The 27,236-nt window shown below is 38.3% G+C and overlaps 1 protein-coding gene across 1 annotated transcript in view; it reads right to left on the bottom strand.

Annotated features, from left to right (window-relative positions):
* Positions 1 to 23,539: 23,539 nt before the first annotated feature.
* Positions 23,540 to 27,236, bottom strand: part of LOC128624250 (fibronectin type III domain-containing protein 7-like) — an 81,057-nt gene continuing 77,360 nt past the window's right edge. The window contains exon 11 of the mRNA XM_053651737.1: positions 23,540 to 24,550. Coding sequence (XP_053507712.1) covers positions 24,255 to 24,550 — 296 coding nt within the window. The 3' untranslated portion in view covers positions 23,540 to 24,254. The remainder of the gene's footprint in view (positions 24,551 to 27,236) is intronic.

Raw genomic sequence — 27,236 nt, 5'->3', positions numbered from 1 at the left:
GATCGTTGATCAGGGATTTGAAATGTCAAGTTTATAACAGGTTAAAATAGCCTCCTGGTTCAATTATATTGATGGATCTTGTGACATTGAACAGCAATTACTTTAAGATTCTACAGTAAGATTAATTGATCTTTATTGTGAGCATAGAGGAGCTGACTGTGAACTGATATTAATGGGTTTTAGATTTGAAATGTCCCTTTTATTTCAGCAGTAAGATGAAGTAAAACATTAATATTTTGGTGTCAGAGACTTCCTTTAATGAACCTTTTTTTAATGAACAATTGAATTGACAATTGTTTACTGTGGACAGGTGCATTTGTTTTATTTCTATTCTGTCTCCTCCCTGTTCTGTCATTGGTTGTTGTTCGAGGGTGTGTCTTCAGTGTTTTAAGCTGTCAACACTTAACGCTGATTATGTTTGCTATATATACACCGTGCGCCTCCCAGAACACGGTGCGGAGTATTAGAATAGATTGGTTAGTTAGTTAATTAGTTCATAGTGCCCAGTGTAGATGAGCATAGCTCTCCACATAGCTCTCCACATAGCTCTCACCTCTCGTTTCTTGTTTTCTTGATTGTTTCATGTTCCATGTGTATGACCTTGTTTCTCGTTTCCTGATTGTGATTTCCGCATAGCTCTGTTTATGCCTGTTTGCCGATCGCCTGACCCATTGCCTGTCTTGAGTACATCTTTGGATTACGATTTGCATTTGTCTGCCTGCCTCCTAAATAAAATGTCTTTACCTGCACTTGCTTCTGTACTCAACTCCTTTACGTCTCGGGACGTGACTATTATTATTATTATTATTATTATTATTTAAAAAATTTCTCACTGTTTTTAGTTGATGTTTTTAATGTTTGTATTTTTATTATTATTGATCAATTATGCCCATTTTTTAATGTAAAAGTGTAAATGCAAAAACTCAGCAGCATGAACTAATTATGTTTCAAAGCAGTGATGTCTTTCCAAAATCCAAGACATAGGCATATCACAAGTACAGCTTAAGATGATGCATTGAATAACACTAGGTCAAAGTGGTAAGTGTAGTGTTACTAATTAATACGTAAAATAAGTTGATAAATTGTAGTCATAGCATATTGATTTTACCATTGGCAGGAAAAGATGATGGCTATGTTAATAGCCATAATGTTAAAGTAATGTAAGAAAACAGTAGCTAATGTAAATAGCCAGTGTAACTGCATCAATTGGAAATATAAATGCATGAACCAACTGGAAATATACAGCAATTAACATTTACACTCAACCCAACACAAACACAAAGTGTTTTCAAAACATGTGTACAGAGATCACCCGGTTAAAGACCTAAGGGCATCGTATTTTTAGGCCAATGCTCTGTTAATGACACTCTTGTCATATGGATTTTTGCACCTTAAAGTGTGACAGTGTTTCCAATTTATTGTCTCACTTAAAGGGACATATTAGAGAGGGCAGGACTGTTTCTTGTCCATGTAGAAACTGTGACAAAAGATTTATTGAGGTGTGTACATTTTTATCCCATTTAGCAAGAACTCAAAAAATGTTCTTTGAGAGATATTTCAAGGTCCATTACCTCAGAAACCCTTTTTGGGCATGTAACACTGTTACATTAAAACCTGATAAAAGAAAATTTCAGTTTCGGTTAGTTCAGCTTACTCTCCGAGTTGTTTTCACATCATGGACAACTTTTGGTTATTGTGTGGGAAACACTGCTATCTCCTTTGTTTTATGGAGACTTTGGGTGTGTGTGTGTTTGGGGGATTGTTGGGGGGGGGGGGAGGCGGAGGAGGTCCCACTTCGGCTCTAATTGGCTATTTATATCCTTATGGTTTACTTTATTTAAATGGTTAGTAGTAATATGGATCCCAGCATAGCTCAGACAGGCACGCCTTTAAGATTTATTAGTTGGAACGTCAGAGGTATGGGTAATCCTGTCAAGAGATCTAAGGTTTTTACACATCTGAAAAGTTTAAACTCCGATATAGTATTTTTACAGGAGACTCACCTACGAATTAAAGATCATCATAGGTTACACTGTCCTTGGGTGAGTCAAGTCTTCCACTCGAGCTTTAATTCGAAGGCAAGAGGGGTCACTATTTTAATTGGCAAAAGGTCACAGTTTTCCTCCACTAACGTTATTGCTGATGTGAACGGTAGATATATTATAGTTGCTGGTACTCTAATGCAAAGACAGGTGGTGTTGGTAAATGTATACGCTCCAAACTTTGATGATGTGGAATTTGCTAATAGATTGTTGAGCAATCTCCCTTTCTTAAATACTCACCTGTTGATTTTCGGGGGAGATTTAAACTGTGTTTTTGACCCAAACTTAGATCGGTCTAATCCCCGTTCTCTGAATCAATCTGCTATGTCTAAAACATTTTCCGATTTTATGTGTCAGAACGGTCTTGTTGATCCCTGTAGATCCCGCAACCCCTCTCTTAAAAAGTTTTCTTTCTTCTCCCAGGTGCATCATTCCTATTCGAGGATTGATTATTTTTTATAGACAGCACTCTTGATTCTTGTGTAGTTTCTTCTGACTATCTGGGTATTGTAATTTCTGATCACGCACCTCTACAATTAGATATTCATCTTTCTATTTATAAACGTAGCCCTTGGAGATTTAATTCTCTTCTTTTGGCAGACAGTGAATTCTGTGAGTTCATTTCCACTTCTATTGATGACTTTCTTTTCTTCAATCAGAATGACTCCACCTCTTATTCATTGTTATGGGAGACACTTAAATCCTATATCAGAGGGCAGATTATTTCTTACTCCGCTCTCTGTAATAAAAAGCACACTGCTAGGGTTAATGAACTTACATCTGAGATCATTAACCTCGATCAGAGATATGCATTGAACCCCTCTCCAGAACTTCTTAAACAGCGTCTCGACTTACAGGTAGAATTTAATCTTATTTCGACTAAAGAGGCGGAACGCTTGTTGTTACGTACTTGTGGTTCATACTATGAACATGGCGACAAGCCGAGTCGTTTACTGGCACATCAGCTACTGCGACAGGCCACTTCCCGTCTCATACCTAGTATTAAAAACACTTATAATATTGTCGCTACAGATCCCATGGAAATTAATGCTACTTTTAAATAGTTTTAATCTTCGCTTTATAAATCCGAATTTCCTACAGACATACTAAAGTGAATGCATTTCATAAAAACCTTTATAACCCAGTTATTGATTCGAATACTGCCATGCAACTGGACTCCCCACTGTCTCTTGAAGAAATTTTAAGTTCAGTTAAAACTATGCAATCTAACAAAGCTCCTGGCCCGGACGGGTTTCCAATTGAATTTTTCAAAAAGGTTTATTGGAGAATTAACTCCATTGCTTTTGGTTATGTTCGACGAATCCTTGGAATGTGGGTCTTTGCCTCCAACTCTGACACAAGCCACGATAGCTCTCCTTCTTAAGGAGGGTAAGGATCCAACCTGCTGTGGTTCTTATAGACCGCTGTCTCCGCTTAATGCAGATGTAAAGGTGTTGGCGAAAGTAATGGCATCTCGTTTAGAGAATGTATTCCCTTATATTATATCTGAAGAGCAGAACGGTTTTATAAAGGGACGTCAATTGTTTTTCAATAGCCGTACACTCTTTAATATAATTTATTCAAAGCATTCGGCTGAGCTTCCTGAGATTGTGATTTCTTTAGATGCTGAAAAAGCATTTGATAGGGTTGAATGGAAGTATTTGTTTGCAGTCTTGAGGAAGTTCGGATTTTGGGATAAGTTTATTTCTTGGATTAGCCTCCTTTACTCCAGGGTTCAGACAAACGATATTTCTTCGGATTATTTTGCTCTCGGACGTGAGTGTCGCCAAGGCTGTCCTTTATCACCTCTGCTTTTTGCTGTCGCTATCGAGCCTCTGTCTATCGTATTAAGATCTTCTCCCTTGTTTAAAGGAATAGTTCGATACGGTGTAGAATATAAATTGTCGCTATATGCTGAAGATTTGTTATTGTATGTAACCGATCCTATTGCCTCTATGCCTGCTGTCTTGGGTGTTCTGGAGACCTTCGGTGTTATCTCTGGTTATAAATTTGGACAAAAGCGACTGTTTTCCCATCAATACTGCAGCATTTTCTCTCCAACAGTCAGATCTACCTTTTCGATTTAGTCAGTCAGGGTTTAAATACCTAGGTATCAACGTGACACGTTCTTTATCTAATCTTTTATCAGCTAATTTCACTCCCCTTATCTCAAAGGTTAAATCCAACATTTAAAGTTGGGGTAACCTCCCCCTTTCTCTAATTGGCAGGATCAATGTTGTCAAAATGAATATATTACCGAAGTTTCTTTTCTTGTTCCAGCAAGTTCCTCTTTTTCTGCCAAAATCATTCTTCGATTCATTGGATAAGATAATTAGTACTTTTATTTGGGGTGGGAAGCCACCAAGGGTTCGTAAATCTTTATTGCAGGGATGTAGACTTAGTGGAAGACTTGCATTACCCAATTTTCAATTCTATTACTGGGCTGTGCACGTCCATAAACTTTGCTACTGGGTTAAGTCTCCTGGATCTTCTTGGTGTAAATTGGAACTATCTTCTTGTAGGGAATCCCCTTTACCTGCTTTACTTCATTCCTCTCTACCTACAAAACTCTCCCTATATACTGATAATCAAGTTGTTCTCAACACACTTAAGACTTAGTATCAATTTAGATGGTGCTTTAAATTTGTAGGTGCATCCTCTTTGGTTCCTTTAGACAACAATCATCTATTTCCTCCATCGTGTTTGGACTCCACATTTTCAGTGTGGTATGGCAAGGGCATTAAACAAGTTAGAAATCTGTATGCCGATGGTGTCTTTGATAGCTTTGCCAATCAGTCATCTACCTATGACCTCCCTGTGACACATCTCTTTCGTTATTTTCAAATTCGGAATTTCGTTTCTAGATGTTTTCCTGATTTCCCCTGTGCACCTCCTGAACAGGCTTAGGAAAGCTTGTTTTCAAAAATCCACATCAGAGAGGAATGATTTCTAGGATTTATGATTTTATTCTGGCGCTAGGTTGTGAGGCAAGCACCAAAATTAGGAATGCCTGGGAAACGGAGTTATGAGTACAGATAAGTGAGGAGTGTTGGGAACATGCTATAGGGAGGGTACAGTCTACCACTTCTTGTGCTCGTCTTGGACTTATCCAGTTCAAAGTTTTACACAGAGTCCATCTGTCCAAGTCGAGACTTTCTGTAATATATCCGGAGAGGACAAGTGTGATAAATGCCATGGCTCTCCCTGTCATCTTGGCCATATGTTTTTCTTCTGCCCTGATCTCAATGGTTTTTGGTCTGTTTTTTTTTTTTTTTTTTTTACCATCATGTCCACTATTCTCAGGGTAGATTTAAAACCTTGCCCATTGATTGCTGTATTTGGGATTCCTGATGCCTCAGTTCCATTGAGCTCGATACAAAAGGATGTTATTGTTTTCACAAACCTTATAGCAAGACGTTCCCTACTGTTGCATTGGAAGTCTGCTAAATATCCATCTATCTCCCAGTGGCTAAAGGACGTGATGTTTTTTCTAAAACTCGAGAAAATAAGGTATACGATGAGGGGTTGTACTGACAAGTTTTTTTTTTTATAAATGGCAACCCTTTATTGCATATTTTATGGAGTTAGACACTTCCCACTTAAATTTTTGTGCCTGTTGTTGGGTTTTACAATATCTATATAACCAGCGATAGTTATCGGTTAGCCATGATGAGCCGGGGCGGGGGGGTTTGTTTTCAGTGTTTGTACTTTTTAATTTTGTTTTCCTTTGTTAGTATAAAAAGAAAAAAAAACTGTGAATGATTGTTGCTGTGTGTTGGTTTGTTTTTCTTCTCAATGAAATATTGGGGGGGGAGAAATGTTCAGCAGTAATATTCAGCAGAAATGTTCAGTTGAAATGTTCAGCAGAAATGTTCAGTAGAAATGAAACTGGAGATTGTTTGTTTGAACTGAAATAATAATAATTTAAAAAAATTAAAAATTCTACTAAATCAAAATTTTCAAAATCAGTTCAGATACATTGAACCAGTTCCAATATGTCTCAGACAGAATGAGTAAAGAAAGGAATGCTTTGCCCAGTATGTACCCATTACAGAAACACTCAGGTCACTCTTTCAGTGTGAATCAGTCAGGAAACACATGTATACCCATAAGCAGCAGGTGTTTTCTTCAACGTGACCAATAGACACACTGGAAGATATATGGTAGCAATGTGACAGAAAATGCATTGTTTCAATCTGATCCAAAGCCCTTGGGCCTACTCTTGTATCAGGATGTGTTTGAAATTGCTGATCCACTTGGTTCATGCAAGAGGAAACATAAAGTTCTTGTTGTTTACTTTTCACTGGCAGATATGGCACCACACAATAGGTCAAGTGTGGATCAAATGAAACTGGCTTTATTATGTCAAGGATTATAAATACTTTGGCGACAACAAAGTCTTTAGCTCTCCAAGAGCTCTGAAAGATCTAGAAGGAACTGGTTTGGTCATATCTGATGGACAGGTTTACAGAGGCATGCTGTGTGCCATCGCTGGTGATAACTTGTGATCACACTATATTGGTGCTTTCAGTGAGAACTTTAGCAAGAGGACTCACTTCTGCAGATTCTGTGATATTGATCATGAAACACTTACTTCTTGTACCTTGGCAAACGCCTCAATCAGGACAGTTGAATCCTACAATGGTCATGTGCATCAGTTGGTTACAGCAGGTTTAAAGTCATCTGCAGGCATCAAATTTGATTCAAAATCAATGATTTTTCTTTTTTCTTACTTCAATGTATGCCAAACTGGACTGCCTCCTTGTTTAGGCCATGAATTGTTTGAAGGTGTTGTGTCATGTGTGATCTGTTCCTGTATATCAGCCATCTTATTACAAAGCAAAAGAAGGTCAGTTATGTAGATCTAGTCGTGTAACAGTCATATAAATCATCTTCATTAGCTTGGCTACAATGCTAACAACAAACCAAGTGATGTAAATCCTGGAAGTGAGAAACTAAGTAGGCATGCTGTGCAGAATTGTGTCTACTGAGAGTCTTGATTGGGGACAAGATTCATAACCCAGTGGACACTTATGTCTGGCAACTGGCCCTGCAACTCAGACAAATAGTCGAGATGATTTGTGCTCTAAAGATTGCCACTGGTCAAGTAGCATACTTGAAAGTTTTGATAGAGGAGTACTTACTAAGCAGAAATGAAACTTTTCCAGATTGGCCACTTAAACCAAAACACAATTATTTGTCTTGTTACACAGACCTAACCATTCACTTTGGGGGTTATTAATGGACTCTACAATTTGAGACTAAGCATACATATTTCAAACACTCTGCTCACGAACTGCACAACTTCAAGAACCTCTGCTCCACTCTTGCTGAAAGGCAAGGCATCAGCTTCTACAAGCTTACCTTAGTGCTGTTATATCCTCCCAACATGTGTTGCCATTTAAAGAGGCACAGATTTTTTTCTACAAGACTACAGTGATAAGATACAAGAATTAGCTGCACCTCTTAGCTTTCAGCTAAGCAACACTGTTACAGCACATGAAGTTAGTGTTAAAGAACGTATGTGTTTTCCTGGAGAAATATGATGAAGGATTTGTCCAACTTGTTGATCATACAAGGCTACTAGACTACTTTCCTCTGCCAGAGTATAATATGCTTGGCTTGTCAGTGATCTCACTCCACCACTCTTTTCCATGTCTATAGCATGTTGGAACCTAATGGTCTGATCAGAGAGGGCATCCTCTCTACATTTCCTAGTATCCCTCTAGAGTCGCTAGGCCATATGGTTTAAGAAGTACAGCAAGGAGTAGTAGGAGTATGTGAGAGAGCAAGACATTGAACAGTTCATAAAGTCCATTCAGTGCAGAAAACATCTGGTTCCCTGGAAAAATAAAGGTAATTAAGGTTTCAGATGCTAGTCATGTCGTTTTATTTCCAAAATAATTTCTACATCATAACAAAAGGAAAATAATATAAATGTAATAAAATGAAATATATAATTACAATAACAAACATAGAAGAGCATATGAAGGGAATAATACGCTAAGAAAAGATGCAATAATAAAAACAAACTCATATTGTAGAGAAGATTAAATATGATAAGAACATAAAATATGATCAGATAAGAGAAAATGATGTGCAAATGACATCACAACTTGATGAACAAGGCATAGCTTTTGCACAGAAATATAAGCACATGACTAAGCTAAAAAGATTCAGGCTGAAATTAGCACAGCAACATGCAGCTTTACTTGATATCGATTTGATTTGATCGATGCCTAAAAGCAGGGCCATTTCTGGCCATTTTGGCGCCCTAGGCAAGATTCCTATTTTAAGAATAATTTTAAGAAATATAATTTTAAGAAATATTGGCCTTCATTAAGCTTGTCCAATAGCTGCTGAACATTGCTCGACCAATGGTGGCCATATTTTTTAAGTTTCACAATTGTCCTCGAATACGCTGATTGGACCAATTCTTGTAAGATTTATTTATCAAGTCTATAGGACCAATGGTTCCAGATTTACTGCTAGTTTCATATTTTGTACTGCTATAGCGCCACCAAATGGTCACACCAAGTAATGTTTTTTACATCTGTCCTCAAATTGAGCCTGTACATATGTACCCCAAGTTTAGTGAAAATATCTCATTCCTTTCAAGAGAATTTAAGTAAAAGTGGCCACACCCACTTCAAACTTTTTGATGTGCCCTTGCAAGGGTAAATCAAAAATTCAACCTTTTTTTTAATATATATAACTATTGATCTAAGATGTCCAAAGTATTGTCCTGCAATAGTTTTATTTCACTTGAGCGAAAAACCCATGACTAGTTCGGAAAAGTAGGTTTTCAACATTATCTGAAATATTTACCGAACAGTTTGACAGACACCAATGGTTCTTGATGCAAATACGATTAGAATGAGAAGACCTATCATTTTATATACATTAGTTGTGTTTGTTCAAAACACTGCGTTATATACAACCGTTAACACCGACAAAAATCTCGATAGTGTCACCTAATGGCTGATTTAAAAAAAAAAAAAAAAAAACTTTCCACAAACCTCTTGGAACAAGAGCCGAACAGGTCCACCAAGTTTCATTCCAATCTGCCACTGGTAACCTTGTCTAACAGCTACTGAAATTTGATTGGCCAATGGCAGCCATGTTTTTCAACATACGTGAACATGCTCGGAGACAGTGATGGCAACTGAGACCAAGACACTGCATGCACATTTTGCAGTTATTACAATTACAATAGGTTTTCAGCAATTCGGGCTTGAACCCCTAATAATAATAAACTCTTTTTATTGTGGGTGTGTGAGTCGAATGGGGGTGGGATGCTGGGGTGCTCACTGACGCTTCTATGCCTAGAAATGGCCCTGCCTAAAAGGTATCGCATATCCAGGCCTGCCCATATGACACTCTTATGTGCCAAATGTGGCGATATTGATCTGATTGTATGCATATAACACAGAGCATCACCCTTTCCTGGAAGAGCAAGGACACTTTTAAAGTAAACTTGAACAAAATGCCCCCCAGTCATGGATGCACAGCCATCCAGAATGGAAAAAGCCTTCACCAGCAGATAGGCAACAGATGATCTGTGTACTTGTTGATGACATGCAGAAAATTTAAGTAAATCCAAGCAGAGCCCAGTGTACCATCATTGCAAGGAACATATCATGATGGTATCCCCAGACATTTATGGATACAATGGATGACGGAACAACTGTAGGGGCATGTAATGAATATCTTCTGTGTCAAATAAAGACATGGGTCTAATAACTCATTTTGTTTCTGTGCTTTTTTTTAAGGTGTCTGCCATACCAGCAGTTGTCCAGTTGATTGTCTCATTGACTGACACCCCATGTTTGGTTGTGGTTGGTAAGTATGTGGTTTTCAATGTGAATAAAATAAAAGTCTAAAACTACACATTAGACAAATGGAAACTCTGAACACTTTAGACTGCTTAAGTTTTACCAGGGGTTCCCAAACTTTTCCAGGACAAGGCCCCCCAGATGGAATTAACATTTGACCAAGGTCCCCCTTTTGCAAGATGTCTTTAAAACACATTAAAAATACAGACTTCTGAATATACCCCCCCCCCTTTTTTTTTATTAATAATTACATCTTACATCTTTACATTACATTACATTAGGAATTGATTGTGTGTGTGTGGTTGTCTGAAAAAAAAAATCATGTATATATTTATTTTTCACACCAAATTGTTGAGGCCCCCACTTTGAAAATCACTGCTCTATACAACATACATATACATATACATACACATATACATATATACAACTGTGCTCTATAAAACTCATTCTAAGAAAAAAAACAATGGAATATTTAAGTGCATTTGCCCTAAAGGACTATTTTAAAAGAAATGTGGCTGGGAATCTAATTTCTAATATCTCACAAAGAAAAAAAAATGCAAACAAAATTAATTAGCTAACTGGAACTTCAAATCAGCTTAATTTTTTACCATACTAGGCAAAAAAGCAAATGCACCTAAACACTAAGATAGGTAATTATTGTTGCATTCAGCATTTTCAGTCTAAATTGCATTTTTACATTCAGTTTAACTTTTAACAGTTAACAGTCAGATGGTGTCTAAATTATTTGCAATGGTCAACAATACAGAACAATAAAAACAGCAAAAAACAACAGTAAAAATGTATTTTTGAATGTTTATTGTATTATTTATGGTTTTCGCTGTTATACAGTGCCCTCCACTAATATTGGCACTCTTGGTTAATATGAGCAAAGAATGCTGTCTTTATTGTTTAACCTTTTGATCTTTTGTTAAAAAAATTCACAAAAACACTCTGCTCTCATACGTGTCCCACAATTATTGCCACCCTTTTATTCAATATGCGTGCTACCTCCCTTTGCCAAGATAAAAGTCTTCTCCTATAATGCCTGCTGATGTTGGAGAATACATGGCAAGGGATCTGAGTCCATTCCTCCAATGAGAATCTCTCCAGATCCTTCAAATTTCAATGTCCACGCTAGTGGACTCTCCTCTTTAGTTCACCCCACAGGTTTTCTATGGGTTTCATTGTCAAGGGACAGGGATGGTCATGAGAGGACCTTGCTTTTGTGGTCAGTAAACCATTTTTATGTTGATTTTGTTGTATGTATTGGATCATTATCCTGCTGGAAGCTCCAACCATGGCCCGGTTTAAGCTTTCTGGCAGAGGCAGTCAGGTTTTCAATTAATATCTGTTGATATTTAATAGAGTCTATGATGCCATGTATTCTAACAAAAATATCCAGGTCCTCTGGCAGAAAAACAGCCCCAAAACATTAAAGAGCCACCACCATACGACTAACTCCCTGTGTGCGCCAAAACCACCTCTGGGGTTTATTGCCAAAAAGCTCTATTTTGGTCTACCTGAACCCGATCCCTTTTGTTCCAGTAGTGTCTGGAAAACTAAAGATGCTTGAGTTTGTTTTTGGATGAGAGTACAGGCTTTATTTCTTGAAACCCTCCAAATAATTTGCGGGGATGTAGGTGACTCCGGATTGTAGTTTTAGAGACTTTCTGACCCAAAGATTCAAGGAACTTCTGCAACTCTCCAGCTGTGATCCTTGGAGATTTTTTTGGCCACTTGAACCATCCTCTTCACAGAGAACCATCCTCTTCACAGTGGAGACAATATAGACACATGTCCTTTTCCAGGTTGATTCATAACATTTCCAGTTGACTGAAACTTCTTAATTATTGCCCTGATGGAGGAAATGGGCATTTTCAATGCTTTGCTCTATTCTTATAGCCTGTTTCCATTTTGTGAAGCTCAACAACCTTTTTGCCGCACATCAGTTATATTCCTTGGCCTGAATATAGTAAGTCATGGTTGAACAATTTCCTGTTCCTAGTCATCCAGGTGTACTAAAAATAAATTAAAATATCAATGGGAATATACTTCAAATGTATTTTTCTCATATGAATTCATAGGGGTGCCAATAATTGTTGCACACATATATGTAACAAAGTTTTTTTTTTTTTTTTTTTTTTTTTTTTTTTTAAATAAACCTGTGTTGTTGTCAAAAGGGTAAACAATAATTTTTCACAGCCTTCTTTGCTCATATTTACCAAGGATGCCAATATTAGTGGCGGGCACTGTATATATATTCCTATAGTACAACTGTTGAAATTACATTAGTAAGCTGGGATGAGGAAACTGGTTGAAATTGAGACAGACAGTTAGCAGGTGGTGGTAGTTTTGGAGATCCCAACTTAGAAGGTACACTAATAGAATTAATATCCTTTTGTTGTGAATGAAATAATGTAAAAAATAAATAAATAAATAAATTCACAGGTCTCTATGGAAGCATCGGGAAAGATTAGTAAAGATTTAAAACTGAGTCAGTTGTCTTAAACAAAACTTTAGGTCTATTTGCATTATCAGCAATTCATTTAGAACTTTGATTTTGCCTCCTTTAATGATAATTGTGTGATAATTAATTACGCAGGCCTTTAACATATCATATGAGACCTGAAGCTTAACCCTTTTCCACATTCACTCTGCCTTTCTACACTCTTTCACAGGTAACATAACTTAGACAACGGTGGGAGGCACCCTTAATTCTCCTTCACTCTTGCAGCAACACTGGCAAGAGTAATGGAGCAAGATTTATTAAAAACTTCAAGCAAATGCTCGGTATCCGTTTTGTTAGAAGAACCATCAGTAAAATGTGATTAAATAATATTCAGAAAATAAGTTATGAGTTGGGCCATGGACTGATTGTACAAAATTCAAGGACTCTGTAAGTGATACAAATTCTTTTTCCAGAGGTTTGGATGGGCAACACAGGTGAATGTTAAAATCCCCAAGAATTAACAGTCAGTCACCACGAGTCACCAGATCAATGAGGAAATTGATGAATAAAGTCATTATTACATTTCGCATATCTGTATACTAGTTCACATAAAGTTGGGCCCATAATATCAACCTTTAACACTTGGACCTCAAAGCTTGAAAACATGTCCATGGGCATATTTCGGCATCTCAAACTAGTTCTGAAAATAATGGCAATTCCACCACCAGGTCCAGAAGTCTGTGGAGAACTGAAGAAGGCACAGTCTGGGGCGGAAAGATCCCCGAGTGACTTTAAAACGCCAGGGTTGAGCCAGGGCTCAGTCACAAATAAAAAAAGTCCAGTGAATGAGATACAAAAAAGAATAAAAGATTTATTCAAAATCAACCTTGCATTCACTAAGGCCATCTTGACTGTGACAGAGTTTGTACTCTTAGAAGAGCTGATTGCTGAGAGCTTCAGCAAACCGAGATTGTTCAAATTGACTTTTTTGACTCTCATTACTTGAGACAGCGGGGAAACAGCAATGTGAAGAACAGATAACCAGAATGTGGTAAATGTCGGAGGTGACCGGCATCTTTGCACAGAGGTTATGGCGAGATCCCGGTGGACATACTAGGATCAACGTCTGATTCCCAGTGCAATTACTCCAGAGGGAAGACTGGATGAGGAGTTCAGTCACTGTAATTCCGCAGAATGTAATTCCACAGATGATGAGCACAGAAAAAGAGGTGCTCTGTGAAGGAATGTTATTTGTGCTTGGGTTTGCTGTAGTCTTCTCGTACTAAAATTTCAACCTTCAGCGTTATCATAGCTTGACTTGTCACATAGCTTGACATTTCTTCACACATCACCATTATCCAGTAACCTAGTGATAATCACAGGTGCCTCAAGAACAGCAGCTACAAACATTACTGCTGACTCTACTAATATTGTTATGGCTGATACTATTTCCTTTCCATCACATTCTTCTTTTTAACTTAATCATTGGTGTGAATTGATACATACCTGAAATATGAGTGTCATATGCTTCAATATTCTGTATGTAGTGTGCTCAGTGACTTCAAGAGGGACTTTGTCTGATCTTTCACACACACACACACACACACACACACACACACACACACACACACACACACACACACAATTTCACCCAGCACTCATTCAAACATGCAATCACTTACTCAATCACTCACACACTCGGTGACTCCAGTGTCTTTTATTTATTCAAACTGTTGGAACACAAGCTTTACATTGTTCAGAAAAACAGTTGTATATTCGTTTTGTGTTCCCTATAGTTTAGTTTAGTTTATTTATTTATAAGGCACATTTAAAAACCAAAACCTGTACAAATCCTGTACAAGTAGTATAAAACAGATTTAAAATAAATCTTTAATAGCATCAAATACAGATGGACAAAAGAAATTTCTACACCCTCAGACTGAATTAAAAGATAACAAATAAAAGTGGGTCATCAGCGCAATAGAGGGAGAAGATCTAATATGCAAAGGGAGACAGACTATTTCAGAGCCTGGGAGCAACTACTGAGAAAGCCTGGCCACTTTTGGTTTTAAAACGTGAACGAGTGACTGCAGGGAGTAGTTGACTGGATGATCAAAGAGATCTTGTGTCAGTATAGGGGGTAAGGAGATCACATATGTACTGGGGAGCACGTCCATGCAAACCTTTAAAACCAAATAGCAAAATTTTTAAATCAATGCAGAAATTGACTGGCAATCAGTGTAAAGAGGGGAGGACAGAAGTAATATCCTTGTGTTTTCTGGTGCCAGTCAATGAGCTTGAAGCCACATTTTGTAACATTTGCAAGCGGTCTAGAGCAGTTTTAGGCAATTCAAAATAGGAATTACAGTAGTCTAACCTTGATTTTTATAAAAGCATGAATGACCATTTCCAGGTCCTTCTTAGAGCACTTCTTGATTTTAGCAATAGATCTCTGCTGAAAAAAACCTGTTTTTGACAACAGCACTGATCTGCTTATCAAAACACAACATAGGATCTAGTATGACACCAAGGTTTTTGACCCAACCGTGCATATTGGTAGTGCTGAACTACTGCTTGAAAATAGTAGTTGAGACTGGTGGGCCAAAAATTATTATTTCAGTTTGATCACTATTTAGCTGTTAGCTTAATGCTGTTAAATGCTGTTTAGCATTTAATGTCATAAAGACATTCAAACAGATTTGACAGAGAACAGCTGTTACTAGCATTTACAGGAAAATAAAGCTGTGTCGTCAGCGTAACAGTGATATGAAGAGATTCTAAATGATGTGACCAAGGGGAAGCCTATTTGGAGCAAACAAAAGAGGTCCCAAAATGGAACACTGAGGAACACCATAAGAGATTTGTGCATGCGGTCAGAAACAATTTCCTACATTAAAAGAAAAAGTTTTCCCCTTAAGTTAAGAGGCAAACCACTCCAACACAGGTCTCTGAAACCCAATTACACGATTAAGTCTCTTTAAAAGTATGCCATGATCTACTGTATCAAATGCTGAAATGATTAAAATCCATCAGGAACCAGAATCAAGAGAGGGTAAAATATCACTGATAACCTTTAACAAAGCAGATTCAGTTCTATCTAGTTCTCTAAAACCAGACTGAAATGTATCAAAAATGTTAAACATACTCATGTAAGAAGAGCACTGAGAATAAACAATTATTCCAAGACTTTGAAATAAAAGATAGTTTGGAGATGGGGTCTGTAATTGTTCAGATCATGTTGGTCAAGATGATGCCTTTTTAACAATGGCTGGACTACAGCATGTTTAAACGCAACTGACACAAATTTTCTAGGGAGATATTACTAATAGTAGTAACATCCGGACTTAAAACTGGAAAACCCTCTTTAAAAATGTGTAATGGCAAAACATCTAAAGGACAATTTGTGGACTTCATATTAGAAACAATATCAGATTGTGGTGAAAGTGACACAAGTTGAAATTGATGTAGAGAGCTCTGATACGACAGTGTTTCTAAGAGAACAGAACTATAGTTATGTTATGTTAGACCTAATGTCATAAACTTTATGAATGAAATGATTTACAAATTTGTCCAATTTTGGAATTTTAAAAGACATTAATTGCACTAAAGCGTACCTTTGACCTTTGTGCATTTTGTGCAATTAAATCTGACGTATTTGAATTGTGCTTCTTTAACAGAGCTCTGATACTGACTAAGCCACTCCCTAAGAATTTCATAAGATATCTGTATTTTATCTTTTTTCCTTTTGCGCTCCTCGCACCTACACTTCTGTCTAAGGGCATGGGTAGATCCATTTAGCCAGGGCTGAACTTTATGCATCACCTTGGGTCTTGGGGATGTGTAGGTCCAGAAACTGACCTATTTAGAAAACTTAGTGTCAATGTGCAAAAGCGCCCCGTGAGCCCCCTGCGAAGCAAAGAACTTGAAAGTAATTTTTTGTGTTATAGACATTGTGCAAAGCTTGTATTGAAAGTTTGGTGTCAGTAATTAAAAGAATGCCTGAGATTTGGCCTTAACTCTTCTTTCCAGTAATGCCCTATTTGACCACAAAACACAACCAGTCAGAGTAGAGTAAATTAATAAATATATACATTAGACTATACATTATAATAGTGAATTATTACAAAGGTCAAGGTTTTATTAATTTTTCCCCCCATTCATATGAAACTGACTATCCAATCATATCTCTCTTGTTCATTCGAATTAGAAATGTGTCAAGACTTCAGGTTGACTTACTTGCTCAATCCTTCTGCACTGTTATGCAAAATCAGCTTTATTTAAATCCATACAATGTTGGCACTAAGCCATCAACATGTATAAACTAACTTGTATATAATCAAAATCACATTCATGTCTCAGAACTTACAGTAGTATTGGTACATAGGAAACTATGGTATAATACAAGAAGATATCCCTACAATTTAAAGTTTTTCTTCTGTAATCTGGCAGTGGCCCTGAAAAATACAAAATCACAGAGCAGATATGTACCATAACAAGATGCATTGATAAATATGTAATTTTGTATTACCTTAAAATGTGTCCTCAATTTGGCAGATATAATGCATAAACTGAAAAGAGTAGTGAGGAGAGTTGCCTAACAGCTCCAGATTCTGTGCAAAGTTTCCCATAGTTTCCTCCAGGTTATCTGATTTCCTCCCACCTCCCAAAAATGGCAGTAGGTGAATTCTCCCTAGGTGTGAATGAATGTGAAAATTCTATTAACTGTTTATATAGTGTTTTTATTTATATAGTGCTTCATATAGAAACCTTGAGAGGAAACAGACTCAAAAGGGATGCCATTCTCATCTGGGTGACAATGGATAGTGTGATTATAAATAGTTTCAAGTTTATAACTGTAAACTATAGCATCAAAAGTGCTAATTGTGTTAACAGGAACTTGAGTATGAGGATATTTCGAGTTTAAACTTTAAGTCTATTGTATCAAGCTGAAGTAATTAACTGTTCAATGATGGAGACTTTAGTGTAAACTGTTCTTAGCAATTACAGTCCTACAGACTATCCAAGGAAAAACATCCACAGCCATCTTTAGATTGTCTGTGTGATAGCATCCACAGTAATCTCATGGTGATCTTTAGACTGTCTATGTGGGGCCATGCTCAGTAACAGCAGGTGAATTTCTGATAACTAAAGCTTAAAGCAGAAGTGGGACATGAGGTAGGCTCAGGCGGGTCCGGATAGCAGAAAGTGTCAATATCACGTCAATGTATGTACATACAAATGTATGTGTAGGGATGTTATAAGGCCTCCAACCACTAGGGAGACCTGTAGTTTCTTTGTTCCTCATGGGTTGCTCTGAGCCCTTCATTAGAGTACTGAAGCTGTTGCTAGGCAACAACTTTGTGTTCCCTTTAGGAAGGTAAGAAGTGCTCTGTTTCTCTGTAGTAAGCTGATTGATATCTCTATTTGTGTTTGCCATCCAAGTAATGTAGGATGATTATTTTACATTTAAGATATTAGTGGAAGTGTGTGTTTTGTTATCAGCAGTGGATGATTGTTTAAATGTGATTTTTTTGGGGTGTGTTTTGGAAAGGACCATGTGGCTGATGACATTTACAATGTAGTAGATTTATAAATTGTAGCAGTAATTTAAGATAAAAATGATAAGAAATGCATTTCAGAGAGACCATGTGAGATGACTTAACCTGGTCATCTAAACTGTGTTTAATTACAATATTCCTCATGGCATGTTTGGGGAAATTATAATATCATTTACATTTAGGAAACATTTACAGTATATGTTAGAATGTGTTTCATCCAACACATACCTACACCAACACAATGTTTTCTATATATTGTCCCTTTGTGATTTTGTATAATATATTAATTTATTATTCAATCCCTAAATACTCAGCAGTTCTTTTGAAAGAAAGTATGATGCATTAAGTGTGCATGATTTGTATGTTATGTATGGTTACTAGAAATAGTTCCCTAGCTAAAAGTTTTAGCACGTTAGACAGGTTTAATATGACTTCTGACAAGTATATGCAAGGCCTAAGCTTGCCAGTTGACTGAACTCTCTGAGCTAACAAAATAAGTGTTTAATAAATAGGCTATATAAAAGCCTTTGATGAAGGATTGTCATTTTAATGAACTCTTTGCTCAAAGCTGTTTTAGAGTAAATATCATTAGAACACTGAGATATTACACATCTAGCAATAACTATAAGAATATTCGTTGGAGTCAGATAATTAATTGAATGTATTGGAGTCAGATATTTAAATCATAATCTAAAACACGCATTTAACCTATGCTATGGTGCGAATAGTGAAACAAGGGTTACAAATACTTCAGTATAGTGGGCACAGGCTCACAGAAAGTGAAGAGTTGAAAATTGGTAAAACACCAGATGATCTATTTCCAATAAGCAATTATCCAGTGTCTGTGAGCCTGTGACCACTTTAGCCTCAGATTTCTATTCTTGTTTGACAGGAGTGGAACCTAATGTGGTCTTCCACTGCTGTAGCCCAGCTACCTCCAGAGTAGATGTATTGTGTGTTCTGAGATGATTTTATGATCACCACAGTTGTGAAGAGTGGTTAATTGAGTTACTGAAGCCATTCTGTCACCTCAAACTAACCTGCAGAATTGCTGCTATAACTGGAGGTGTTTTGTTTTTTTGCACCATTCTGTGTAAGCTTTAAAGACTGTTCTGCATGAAAAAGACCCCCAGGAGATCAGCAGTGTCTGAAATACTCCAATCAGCCCATCTGACAAGAACAACCATGCCACAATCAAAGTCACTGAGATCACATTTTTTTCCCATTCTGTTTGATGTGCTCTGGGCAGTCCCAGCAGGCCTTTGTTATGGTAAAACTGTCTCATTTCATGTTGACCAAGGGGTGGATGGCAGTTTTTGTTCCCGATAGTAGAGGAAAAGAACTGTCTGTAAAGGTCTTTGTTTGGGAGTTTCATCATGTTTCATCATGATGAAAATGGTTTTGTGATCAAGTGATTCTGCCTATGTTTGGGCCACTCTGCCCTGCAGTGACTCCACCAAATGACAAATGCCAATTCATAAGTCACATATTCATATCTAGCCTTACAGCCTCTTAATTTTACAGATGTCAACAGGACAGGGGAATAGATGGTAGTGGGGACATCTTTTAATTCTTAATAAATAAAGGTACAGTACTGCTTACATATGTGCTGTATACTGTTAGCCAGGATTCACAGTGGTGCATTGCATAAGTGCTACTGGCACAACTGCATGCTGAAAACCCAGTAATGATCAAATATACAGTGTTAATGAAATGTGGTATAGACAACAACTGAGACTAAGCTATAATATTGTACTTAGCAATTCATATTCTCATTATCCATGACACATTACTAGAGATATATCAATACCATTTTTCAGGCCATGTACGATTACAAGTACATGGTTTTTGATGCTCGCTAATATAGCTCCCAGACAGGTCTCTACTGCGTTTCCATGTGAGGTACTGACAGGATAAAGAACAAACACACATTTGCATTTTCATCTGTTTTGGCAACTCCAGCATTCAATCATCAGTTATGACTAGGTGAATTTTTATTCTGTTTAATAATTAATGTAATAAGCCTAACATGAGAGCTACTAAATCCCCCACTGAAAACCATGCCTCCCTCTTAGCCATGACAATCTAACTCTATACAAACTGTCATGAAGAGAGCAGATATATTAAAGCCTGGATGTCAAGTGCCATAACCAAAAAGAAGCGAAAGGTGACTTTGTCCTCCAACTTTCTGCTTTACATGGGGCAGTGAATAAACAATGTGTATTTGTGTTTATTTTGTTTCCTCATGTTGATTTAAACACTCCCCCTGGAAGCAACAGCTACTCAAGAGCTGCACATTGGGATCTTCATGAAATGGGTTTCCATGACCGAGCAGCTGCACACAAGCCTAAGATTACTATGCACAATGCCAAGCTTTGGCTGGAATGATGTAATACACACCACCACTGGATTCTGGAGCAGTGGAAATGTGTTCACTGGAGTGATGAAATATGTAACAGTACAGTTTGGAGGAGGGATTATGCTCTGGGGCTGTTTTCAGGGTTTGGGCTAGGCACCTTCCAGTAAAGGGTAATGTTAATGCTATAGCATACACAAACATTTTAGATAATTGCATATATCCAACTTGTGGCAAAAGTTTGAGGAAGGCCCTGCCTGTTCCAGGATGACTATACGCATGTGCACAAAGCAAGGTTCACAAAAACATGATTTGCCAAGGTTGGTGTGGACAAACTCAAGTAGCCTGCACAGAGCACTGAACTCAACCGCACTGAACACATTTGAGATGAACTGGAATGCTTACTCTGCCCCAAGCCTCCTCGCCCAACATCAGTGCCTGACCAATGCTCTTCTGGGTTTAATAATTTATTTACTGAAGAAAATGATACAAAATTACATAACTGTAAGTGGCAAAAGTATGTGAACCCTTGCTTTCGGTACCTGGTGTGACTCCTTGTGCAACAATAACTGCAACTAAACGTTTCCGGTAACTGTTGATCAGTCCTGCACATTGGCTTGGAGGAATTTTAGCCCGTTCCTCATTACTGAACAGCTTCAACTCTGGGATGATGGTGGGTTTCCTCACATGAACTGCTTGCTTCAGGTCCTTCCACAAGATTTCTTTTGGATTAAGGTCATGACTTTGACTTGGCCATTCCAAAACATTAACTTTAGCCTTCTTTAACCGTTCTTTGGTAGAACGATTTGTGTGCTTAGGGTTGTTGTCTTGCTGCATGACCCACTTTCTCTTGAGATTCAGTTCATGGACAAATGTCCTGACATTTTCCTTTAGAAATTGCTGGTATAATTCAGAATTCATTATTCCATCAATGATGGGAAGCTGTCATGGGCCAGATGCAGAAAAACAGGTCCAAACCATGATACTACCACCATCATGTTTCACAGATGGGACGAGGTGATGCTGGAATGCATTGTTTTCCTTTCTCCAAACATAACCCTTCTCATTGAAATAAAAAAGTTCTTGTTTGGTCTAATTTGTCCACAAAACATTTTTCCAACACCCTTCTGGTTTGTCCAGGTGATCTTAACAAACTGCAGATGGGCAGCAATGTTCTTTTTGGAGAGCTATGGATTTCTCTTTTCAATACTGCCATGGACACCATTGTTGTTCAATATTTTCCTGATGGTGAATTCATAAACATTAACATTAAACAATGTGAGAGAGTCCTTTAGTTGCTTAGAAGTTATCTTTGTTGGTCAGCCACTACTGGGGAGGGTAATAATGGTCTTGACTTTCCTCCATTTGGACACAATTTGTCTGACTATGAATTGGTGGAGTAGAAACTCTTTAGAGATAGTTTTGTAACCTTTTCAGAAAGCTCCTTTGTTTGTGAATTGATACACTGCCACAGACGTGCTGTGAAGATCAGACTTTGCTTGATCCCTGCTCTTTAAATAAAACTGGGTGCTCACTCATACCTGACTGTGAAAATGCTTTCACCTCCCATTAACTGAAAACACTGAACTTTAATTTCACCTTCAAATTAACTGCTAATCCTAGAGGTTCACATACGTTTGTCACTTACAGATATGTAATGTTGAATCATTTTTAATAAATAAATGTCCATTGTTTAATTTTATTCAGTGATACATGTCTCTTTAGATGAATACAGATGATATTTTATTGTTTTGTTATATTTTGTTTTTAAGCAAAATGCAGAATGAGGTAGAACTTAAAATGGGACTCAAATAGTTTGCTAAATGGTTTCCAATTCTCTTTTAATATCCATTTTTATCTGAGAACATTAAACAGCTAGCAAAGTACACATTTTATCTAAACATTGAGAACATGGACAAATGGTACTGGCAAATGCTCTGTGTACAATTGCCCAGTTGAAAAACAGACAATAGCGAAATATTCAACTCCTAAATGTTTCTTCCTAAAAGCAGGCAATACTGATCAGCCTAACGAGACAGTGAGGAATATGGTGAGACATATAAGCCTCGTTTAGCTGCACAGAAGCAGAAATCTAATATATATGAGAATAGGCATTGCAAGGTAATTTATTTAAATAGACTCACCGTCCACTTTAATAGAAACATCTATACACCTGCTCATTTATGCAGTTAATCAATCAGCCAATCATGTGGCAGCAGCAGAAAAAAAAAACAATCATCCTGTGAGTGCAGGGTCTGCAGGAGGAAAGACCTTGTTGATGAGAGAGATCAGAGGAAAATGACCAGATAGTTTGAGCTGACAGGATATTTATGCAGAAATATAGAAAATTCTAAACGGCACACAAAGCACCACTGTAAAATACAGCAATACAATAAAAAAAATCACTAGGTAGTGAATATTTAATTTATTTTATTTATTTTTATTAATTTCTTCACTGTCTGTAAAGCACTTTGTAAACTTTATTCACACCCAGGGGCAATTTATCTAAACCAATCCACCCACTGCCATGGTTTTTGGGAGGTGGGAGGAAACTGCAGAACCTGTAGAAAACCCAGACAGACAGGAGGAGAACATGTACAGAAACTCACCACAGACTGAAACTCGAGATTAGCATCAAACTCAGGACTCTGGAGATGTGAGGCAGCAACTACCCGCTGCCCCACCATGGCACCATTATAGAAATATGATGGATTTCCTCTTCTTGATAGATTCACAGAGCAAAGATTATAGTCTGCTTTGTTTTGATCATTAATCCTAAAATAGGTCAAGATTGCTGCCATTTTGTGTTTTCTATTTATTGGGGTAACAACATGCACTAAGCATAGTATCACCGTTTATCAGCTGTTGGTATCGAGGCATGTTTTATGCTATGCAACTACAGGTTGCACAATAATTATATTGTTTAAAATTTACAGCATACAGAAAGTAGTTTGGGAATTTGAATGCATCTCTAAGGAGTATAAAAAAAATAGTCACAGTCCATAAATCACATGCATCAGACCACATGAGGACACATTTATACATTGACACTTTTCAGAGTATACTCACTATCAATTTCTAGAGAGACCCTTATAATGACAGCTGCTAATCCATACTTCTTTTTCCACGATAAGTAACTGGGGAATGATGTAATGCACAGATGTTAGAAAATCACCAAAGAGCATCCAATTAAGTGTTATTTTCTGGACACTTATTAGTTCTTTATTGCAATCACAATGTTTATCTCAAGTGTTTCTCAATTTCCATCAATTGTTTTGAAGTGATCTAAAGTATGAGGGTTACATACCCATTCCAACATTGTTGCCAGCACAGGAAACTGTTACAGGTAAAAACAAACAAACAAAAAAATTTTCAGAATTTACATAAATCTTCATCATCAATGAGCATTTATTCTTAACTGGAATTATTTGTAATAGATCCTAAATTTGTGTTGTGTTAAGGTGTCCTATAAATCCCAACCATTAAAACTGTTTAGCAAAATTGTGATTCAGGTTTATGGTTGCACTGTATTGTTTTATTGGGCCACCAATCCCCCAATAGTACATATGTTCCCAAAGGGGATTTAATTGGTTGTGCCTTGTAGTTCTTGTGGGTTGTAACTCTTTTTGTAATTTGTATGCCTTGTAGTTTAATTTGAGAACAAATCCATTCCAATTACATTCTGTGAGTAAAAGACACCTGGTGATACTACAATCAGATTATAAGTGAAACACTCTTAGTAAATAAATCACACCTGAGTACATGTAAACTTTGTTGTTACATTTTGATGAAACTTGTAACCAGTGTAAATTACTTGGCACTGTAACAAATTCCTCCAGTGTGAATAGCACTACTTCTGTAGTTTGTATTTAGTGTCTGTTTTGTATATATATTTTTATTATGCATTTTTTGGAACCACCTGTCCCTGAATAAATGTTTGCCTTTAAAACAATAAATAATTACAATAATCATGTATCTATATAAAAATTACAGTAAAGTCCTGTTTCTCTTACATCACATCAAAACAACCACAGAAAATAAAATCTCACCAAAGTACAGCCTCCTGGGGCAGAATAGGACTTTGGAACCATGTAGTGTAAGTGGTGCAACCACCACACTGTAGGTGTCACCACACAGTACATGGTCCATGTCACATGAGCTGACACCCAGCACTGGCCTGCATGTGTAGTTGGCGTTGTTGCTGTAAAGTTCAACTGAGTAACCGCTGACACTATCTGAACTTCTCCAGTATACACGAAGTGTGCTATTGACCATCCGGTACAGCCTCACACCAGAAGGACAACAAGTGCCTTAGAATAAAAGACAGAAAGCTATATAATTAGTCGTCAAACTTCAGTAATATGAGCCAGTGTATTACATACTGTACGTATAAAAACACAGCTATTTCCTGTACTAGATTTCTCCAACAGGTGAAGATTACTAGAAGGACAAGATTTCAAAGAGTCAAAAGTCAATGTAGCTATGTTACACCATACTTACAAAGGGTGTTAAATGATCTACACCAGGGGTGGGAAATCTTATCTGGAAAGGGCCGATGTGGGTGCAGGTTTTCATTCCAACCAAGCAGAAGCCACACCTGAATCTATTGAAAGCCAAGATCAACTGATTAAACAGGTGGAATCAGGTGTGCCTCCTGCTTGGTTGGAATGAAAACCTGCACCCACACCGGCCCTTTCCGGATAAGATTGCCCACCCCTGATCTACACTATATGGCCCACCGTATGTGGGCACCTGAGAACTGAACATTCCATTCCAAAACCATTTTCATTAATAGTTTTGCTCCCCCCTTTGCTGCTCCATACAGCCTTCACTCTTTTGAGAAGGCGTTCAATGTTTTGGACCTTGTCTGTGAGAATTTGTGCCCATTCAGCCACAAGAGCACAAGGGGTTGGGCACTAATATGTGGCAAGAAGGCCTGGCATGACTGGCATGATTTTGTGATCACAGAAATTAAGCAAATCAAGTAAACTCCAGAATATTCTGAGGAGCTTGCAATTTTTCAAAATTACCACAGATTTTCTGCAGATTTGGGCCAAGATGCTTCATATGACAGCATCCCAATGTGGGTTCTGCTAAAGCCCTCTTCAATTTCTCATTTACCAACAAATAATAAATAAAATAAAATTTCTCATTTACCAACAAATATCACTGTAAAACAATTCATGCAATTGCATTTCACCAATTCAAGTAGTTTTCTGCAAAGAAAAAAAAAAAAGCCCAAAACCCTCCAAAAGCTGCATTGCAAATTTTGAAAAACGCTGCAGCAAAACGTCTGGGTTACCCTGTGTCCTGAGAAGGGAACGAGACGTTGCGTTTAGCATAACACTATGGGAGCGCCTCTTGCGCGTGACCGGCATCTGAATGGCTTTTGTAAAATCATGCCTATTTATAGGCCTGCCATGATCAGGTGACGTGGCAATTAAGCGCGTCGCATGAAATAAATATGGCACCTGTGAACCGTGCCATCAGGCTCTATTATCTGAAGTGAAGACACAATTCACAGGCCTGTCCTGGTATGACAAAGCTACACAATGTCTCATTCCCTACTCAGGGAACAGGGTTACATCCGTAACCAAGATGTTCCCTTTCAAAGGGAACTTCGACGTTGCGTTTAGCATAACACTATGGGAATGAGAATACCCACTCCGTCATACTGAGGGTACGGCCTGTTCAAAAAGACCCAAGCCCAAGGGTCACTGCAAGACACTCGAGCCCAGGGTGGAATGAATATCCAGGCTGTAACAATGAATGAATTTGTGTGGCGTAGACCACCCTGCAGCAGCACACACATGCTGTAAGGATACCACTTTGGACAAAGCCTTCGCGGAGGCGACTGCCCTAGTGGAATGAGCCCTTATGCCCAGAGGCGTAGCGAGACCACGCGCCTCATAAGCAATAGAGATTTCTTCCACTAACCAATTAGAGATGTGCTGCTTTTACACAGCATCACCTCTACTGTCGCCGCCAAAGCAGACCAGCAGCTGCTCCAACTTACGCCACTGGCCGGAGCGGTGGACGTAAGTATGGAGAGCCCTTACTGGACACAGCAGGTGCATTCTCTCTTGTTCTGGTGTGGGGAATGGAGGAGGGCAGAAAGCCTGCAACACCACAGGGTGGGCGGCCGATGTAGGCACCTTAGGAATATAATCCGGCATAGGATACAGGAAGGTCTTGGCCAATCCAGGGGCAAAGTCAAGGCAGGAAGGGGCAACAGAGAGAGCTTGTAGATCTCCTACTCGCTTGAGAGATGTCAGGGCCAGCAGAAGAGCTACCTTCAGAGTCAGAAGTTTCTCAGAGGCTGACACTAAGGGCTCAAATGGGGCACCTGACAGACCTTCCAGGACCACAGAAAGGTCCCAGGAAGGTATGTGCGGCCTGCAGATCTGACACCACGCATGAACCTCGAAGTTAGATGATGTTGCCCCACAGATGCTCCATCAACAGGGGCATGGCTGACCGAAATGGCGGCCACGTAAACCCTGATTGTAGAAGGAGCCAACCCTGCTGAGAAACGTTCTTGTAAGAACTCCAGGACTGTAGCTATTGCGCAGTTCACTGGGTCTAGCTGATGTTCCTCACACCACAAGACAGAACGCTGCCACTTGAGTGCATACAGTTTCCTTGTGGATGGTGCTCTAGTATTTAACATGGTCTCTACAACCTCAGTTGTGAGACCAGAATCTATGAGCTGGTGCCCCTCAGGGGCCAGACCCACGGTTTCCATAGTTCTGGCCGAGGGTGATAAATCAGCCCTCCGGCTTCAGATAGTAGGACAGCCCTCCGGCTTGAGACTTGTAAGAACTCCAGGACTGTAGCTATTGCAAAGTTCACTGGGTCTACAGTGGATCCCTGGAGATGGGAATCTCCCAAGGAGTGCCATCTAGCAGGGCTAGAACTTGTGGGAGCAGAGCGATGGGGGGGGGAGCGTACAGATGTGACCTCGGACACATGTGCACCATAGCGTCCAGCCCTAAT

The sequence above is a fragment of the Ictalurus furcatus genome, chromosome 20, assembly GCF_023375685.1.
Source record: "Ictalurus furcatus strain D&B chromosome 20, Billie_1.0, whole genome shotgun sequence".
NCBI classification, from domain to species: domain Eukaryota; kingdom Metazoa; phylum Chordata; class Actinopteri; order Siluriformes; family Ictaluridae; genus Ictalurus; species Ictalurus furcatus.
Note: the sequence above shows the minus strand (reverse complement) of the source record. Positions and strands in the feature narration are given on the sequence as shown.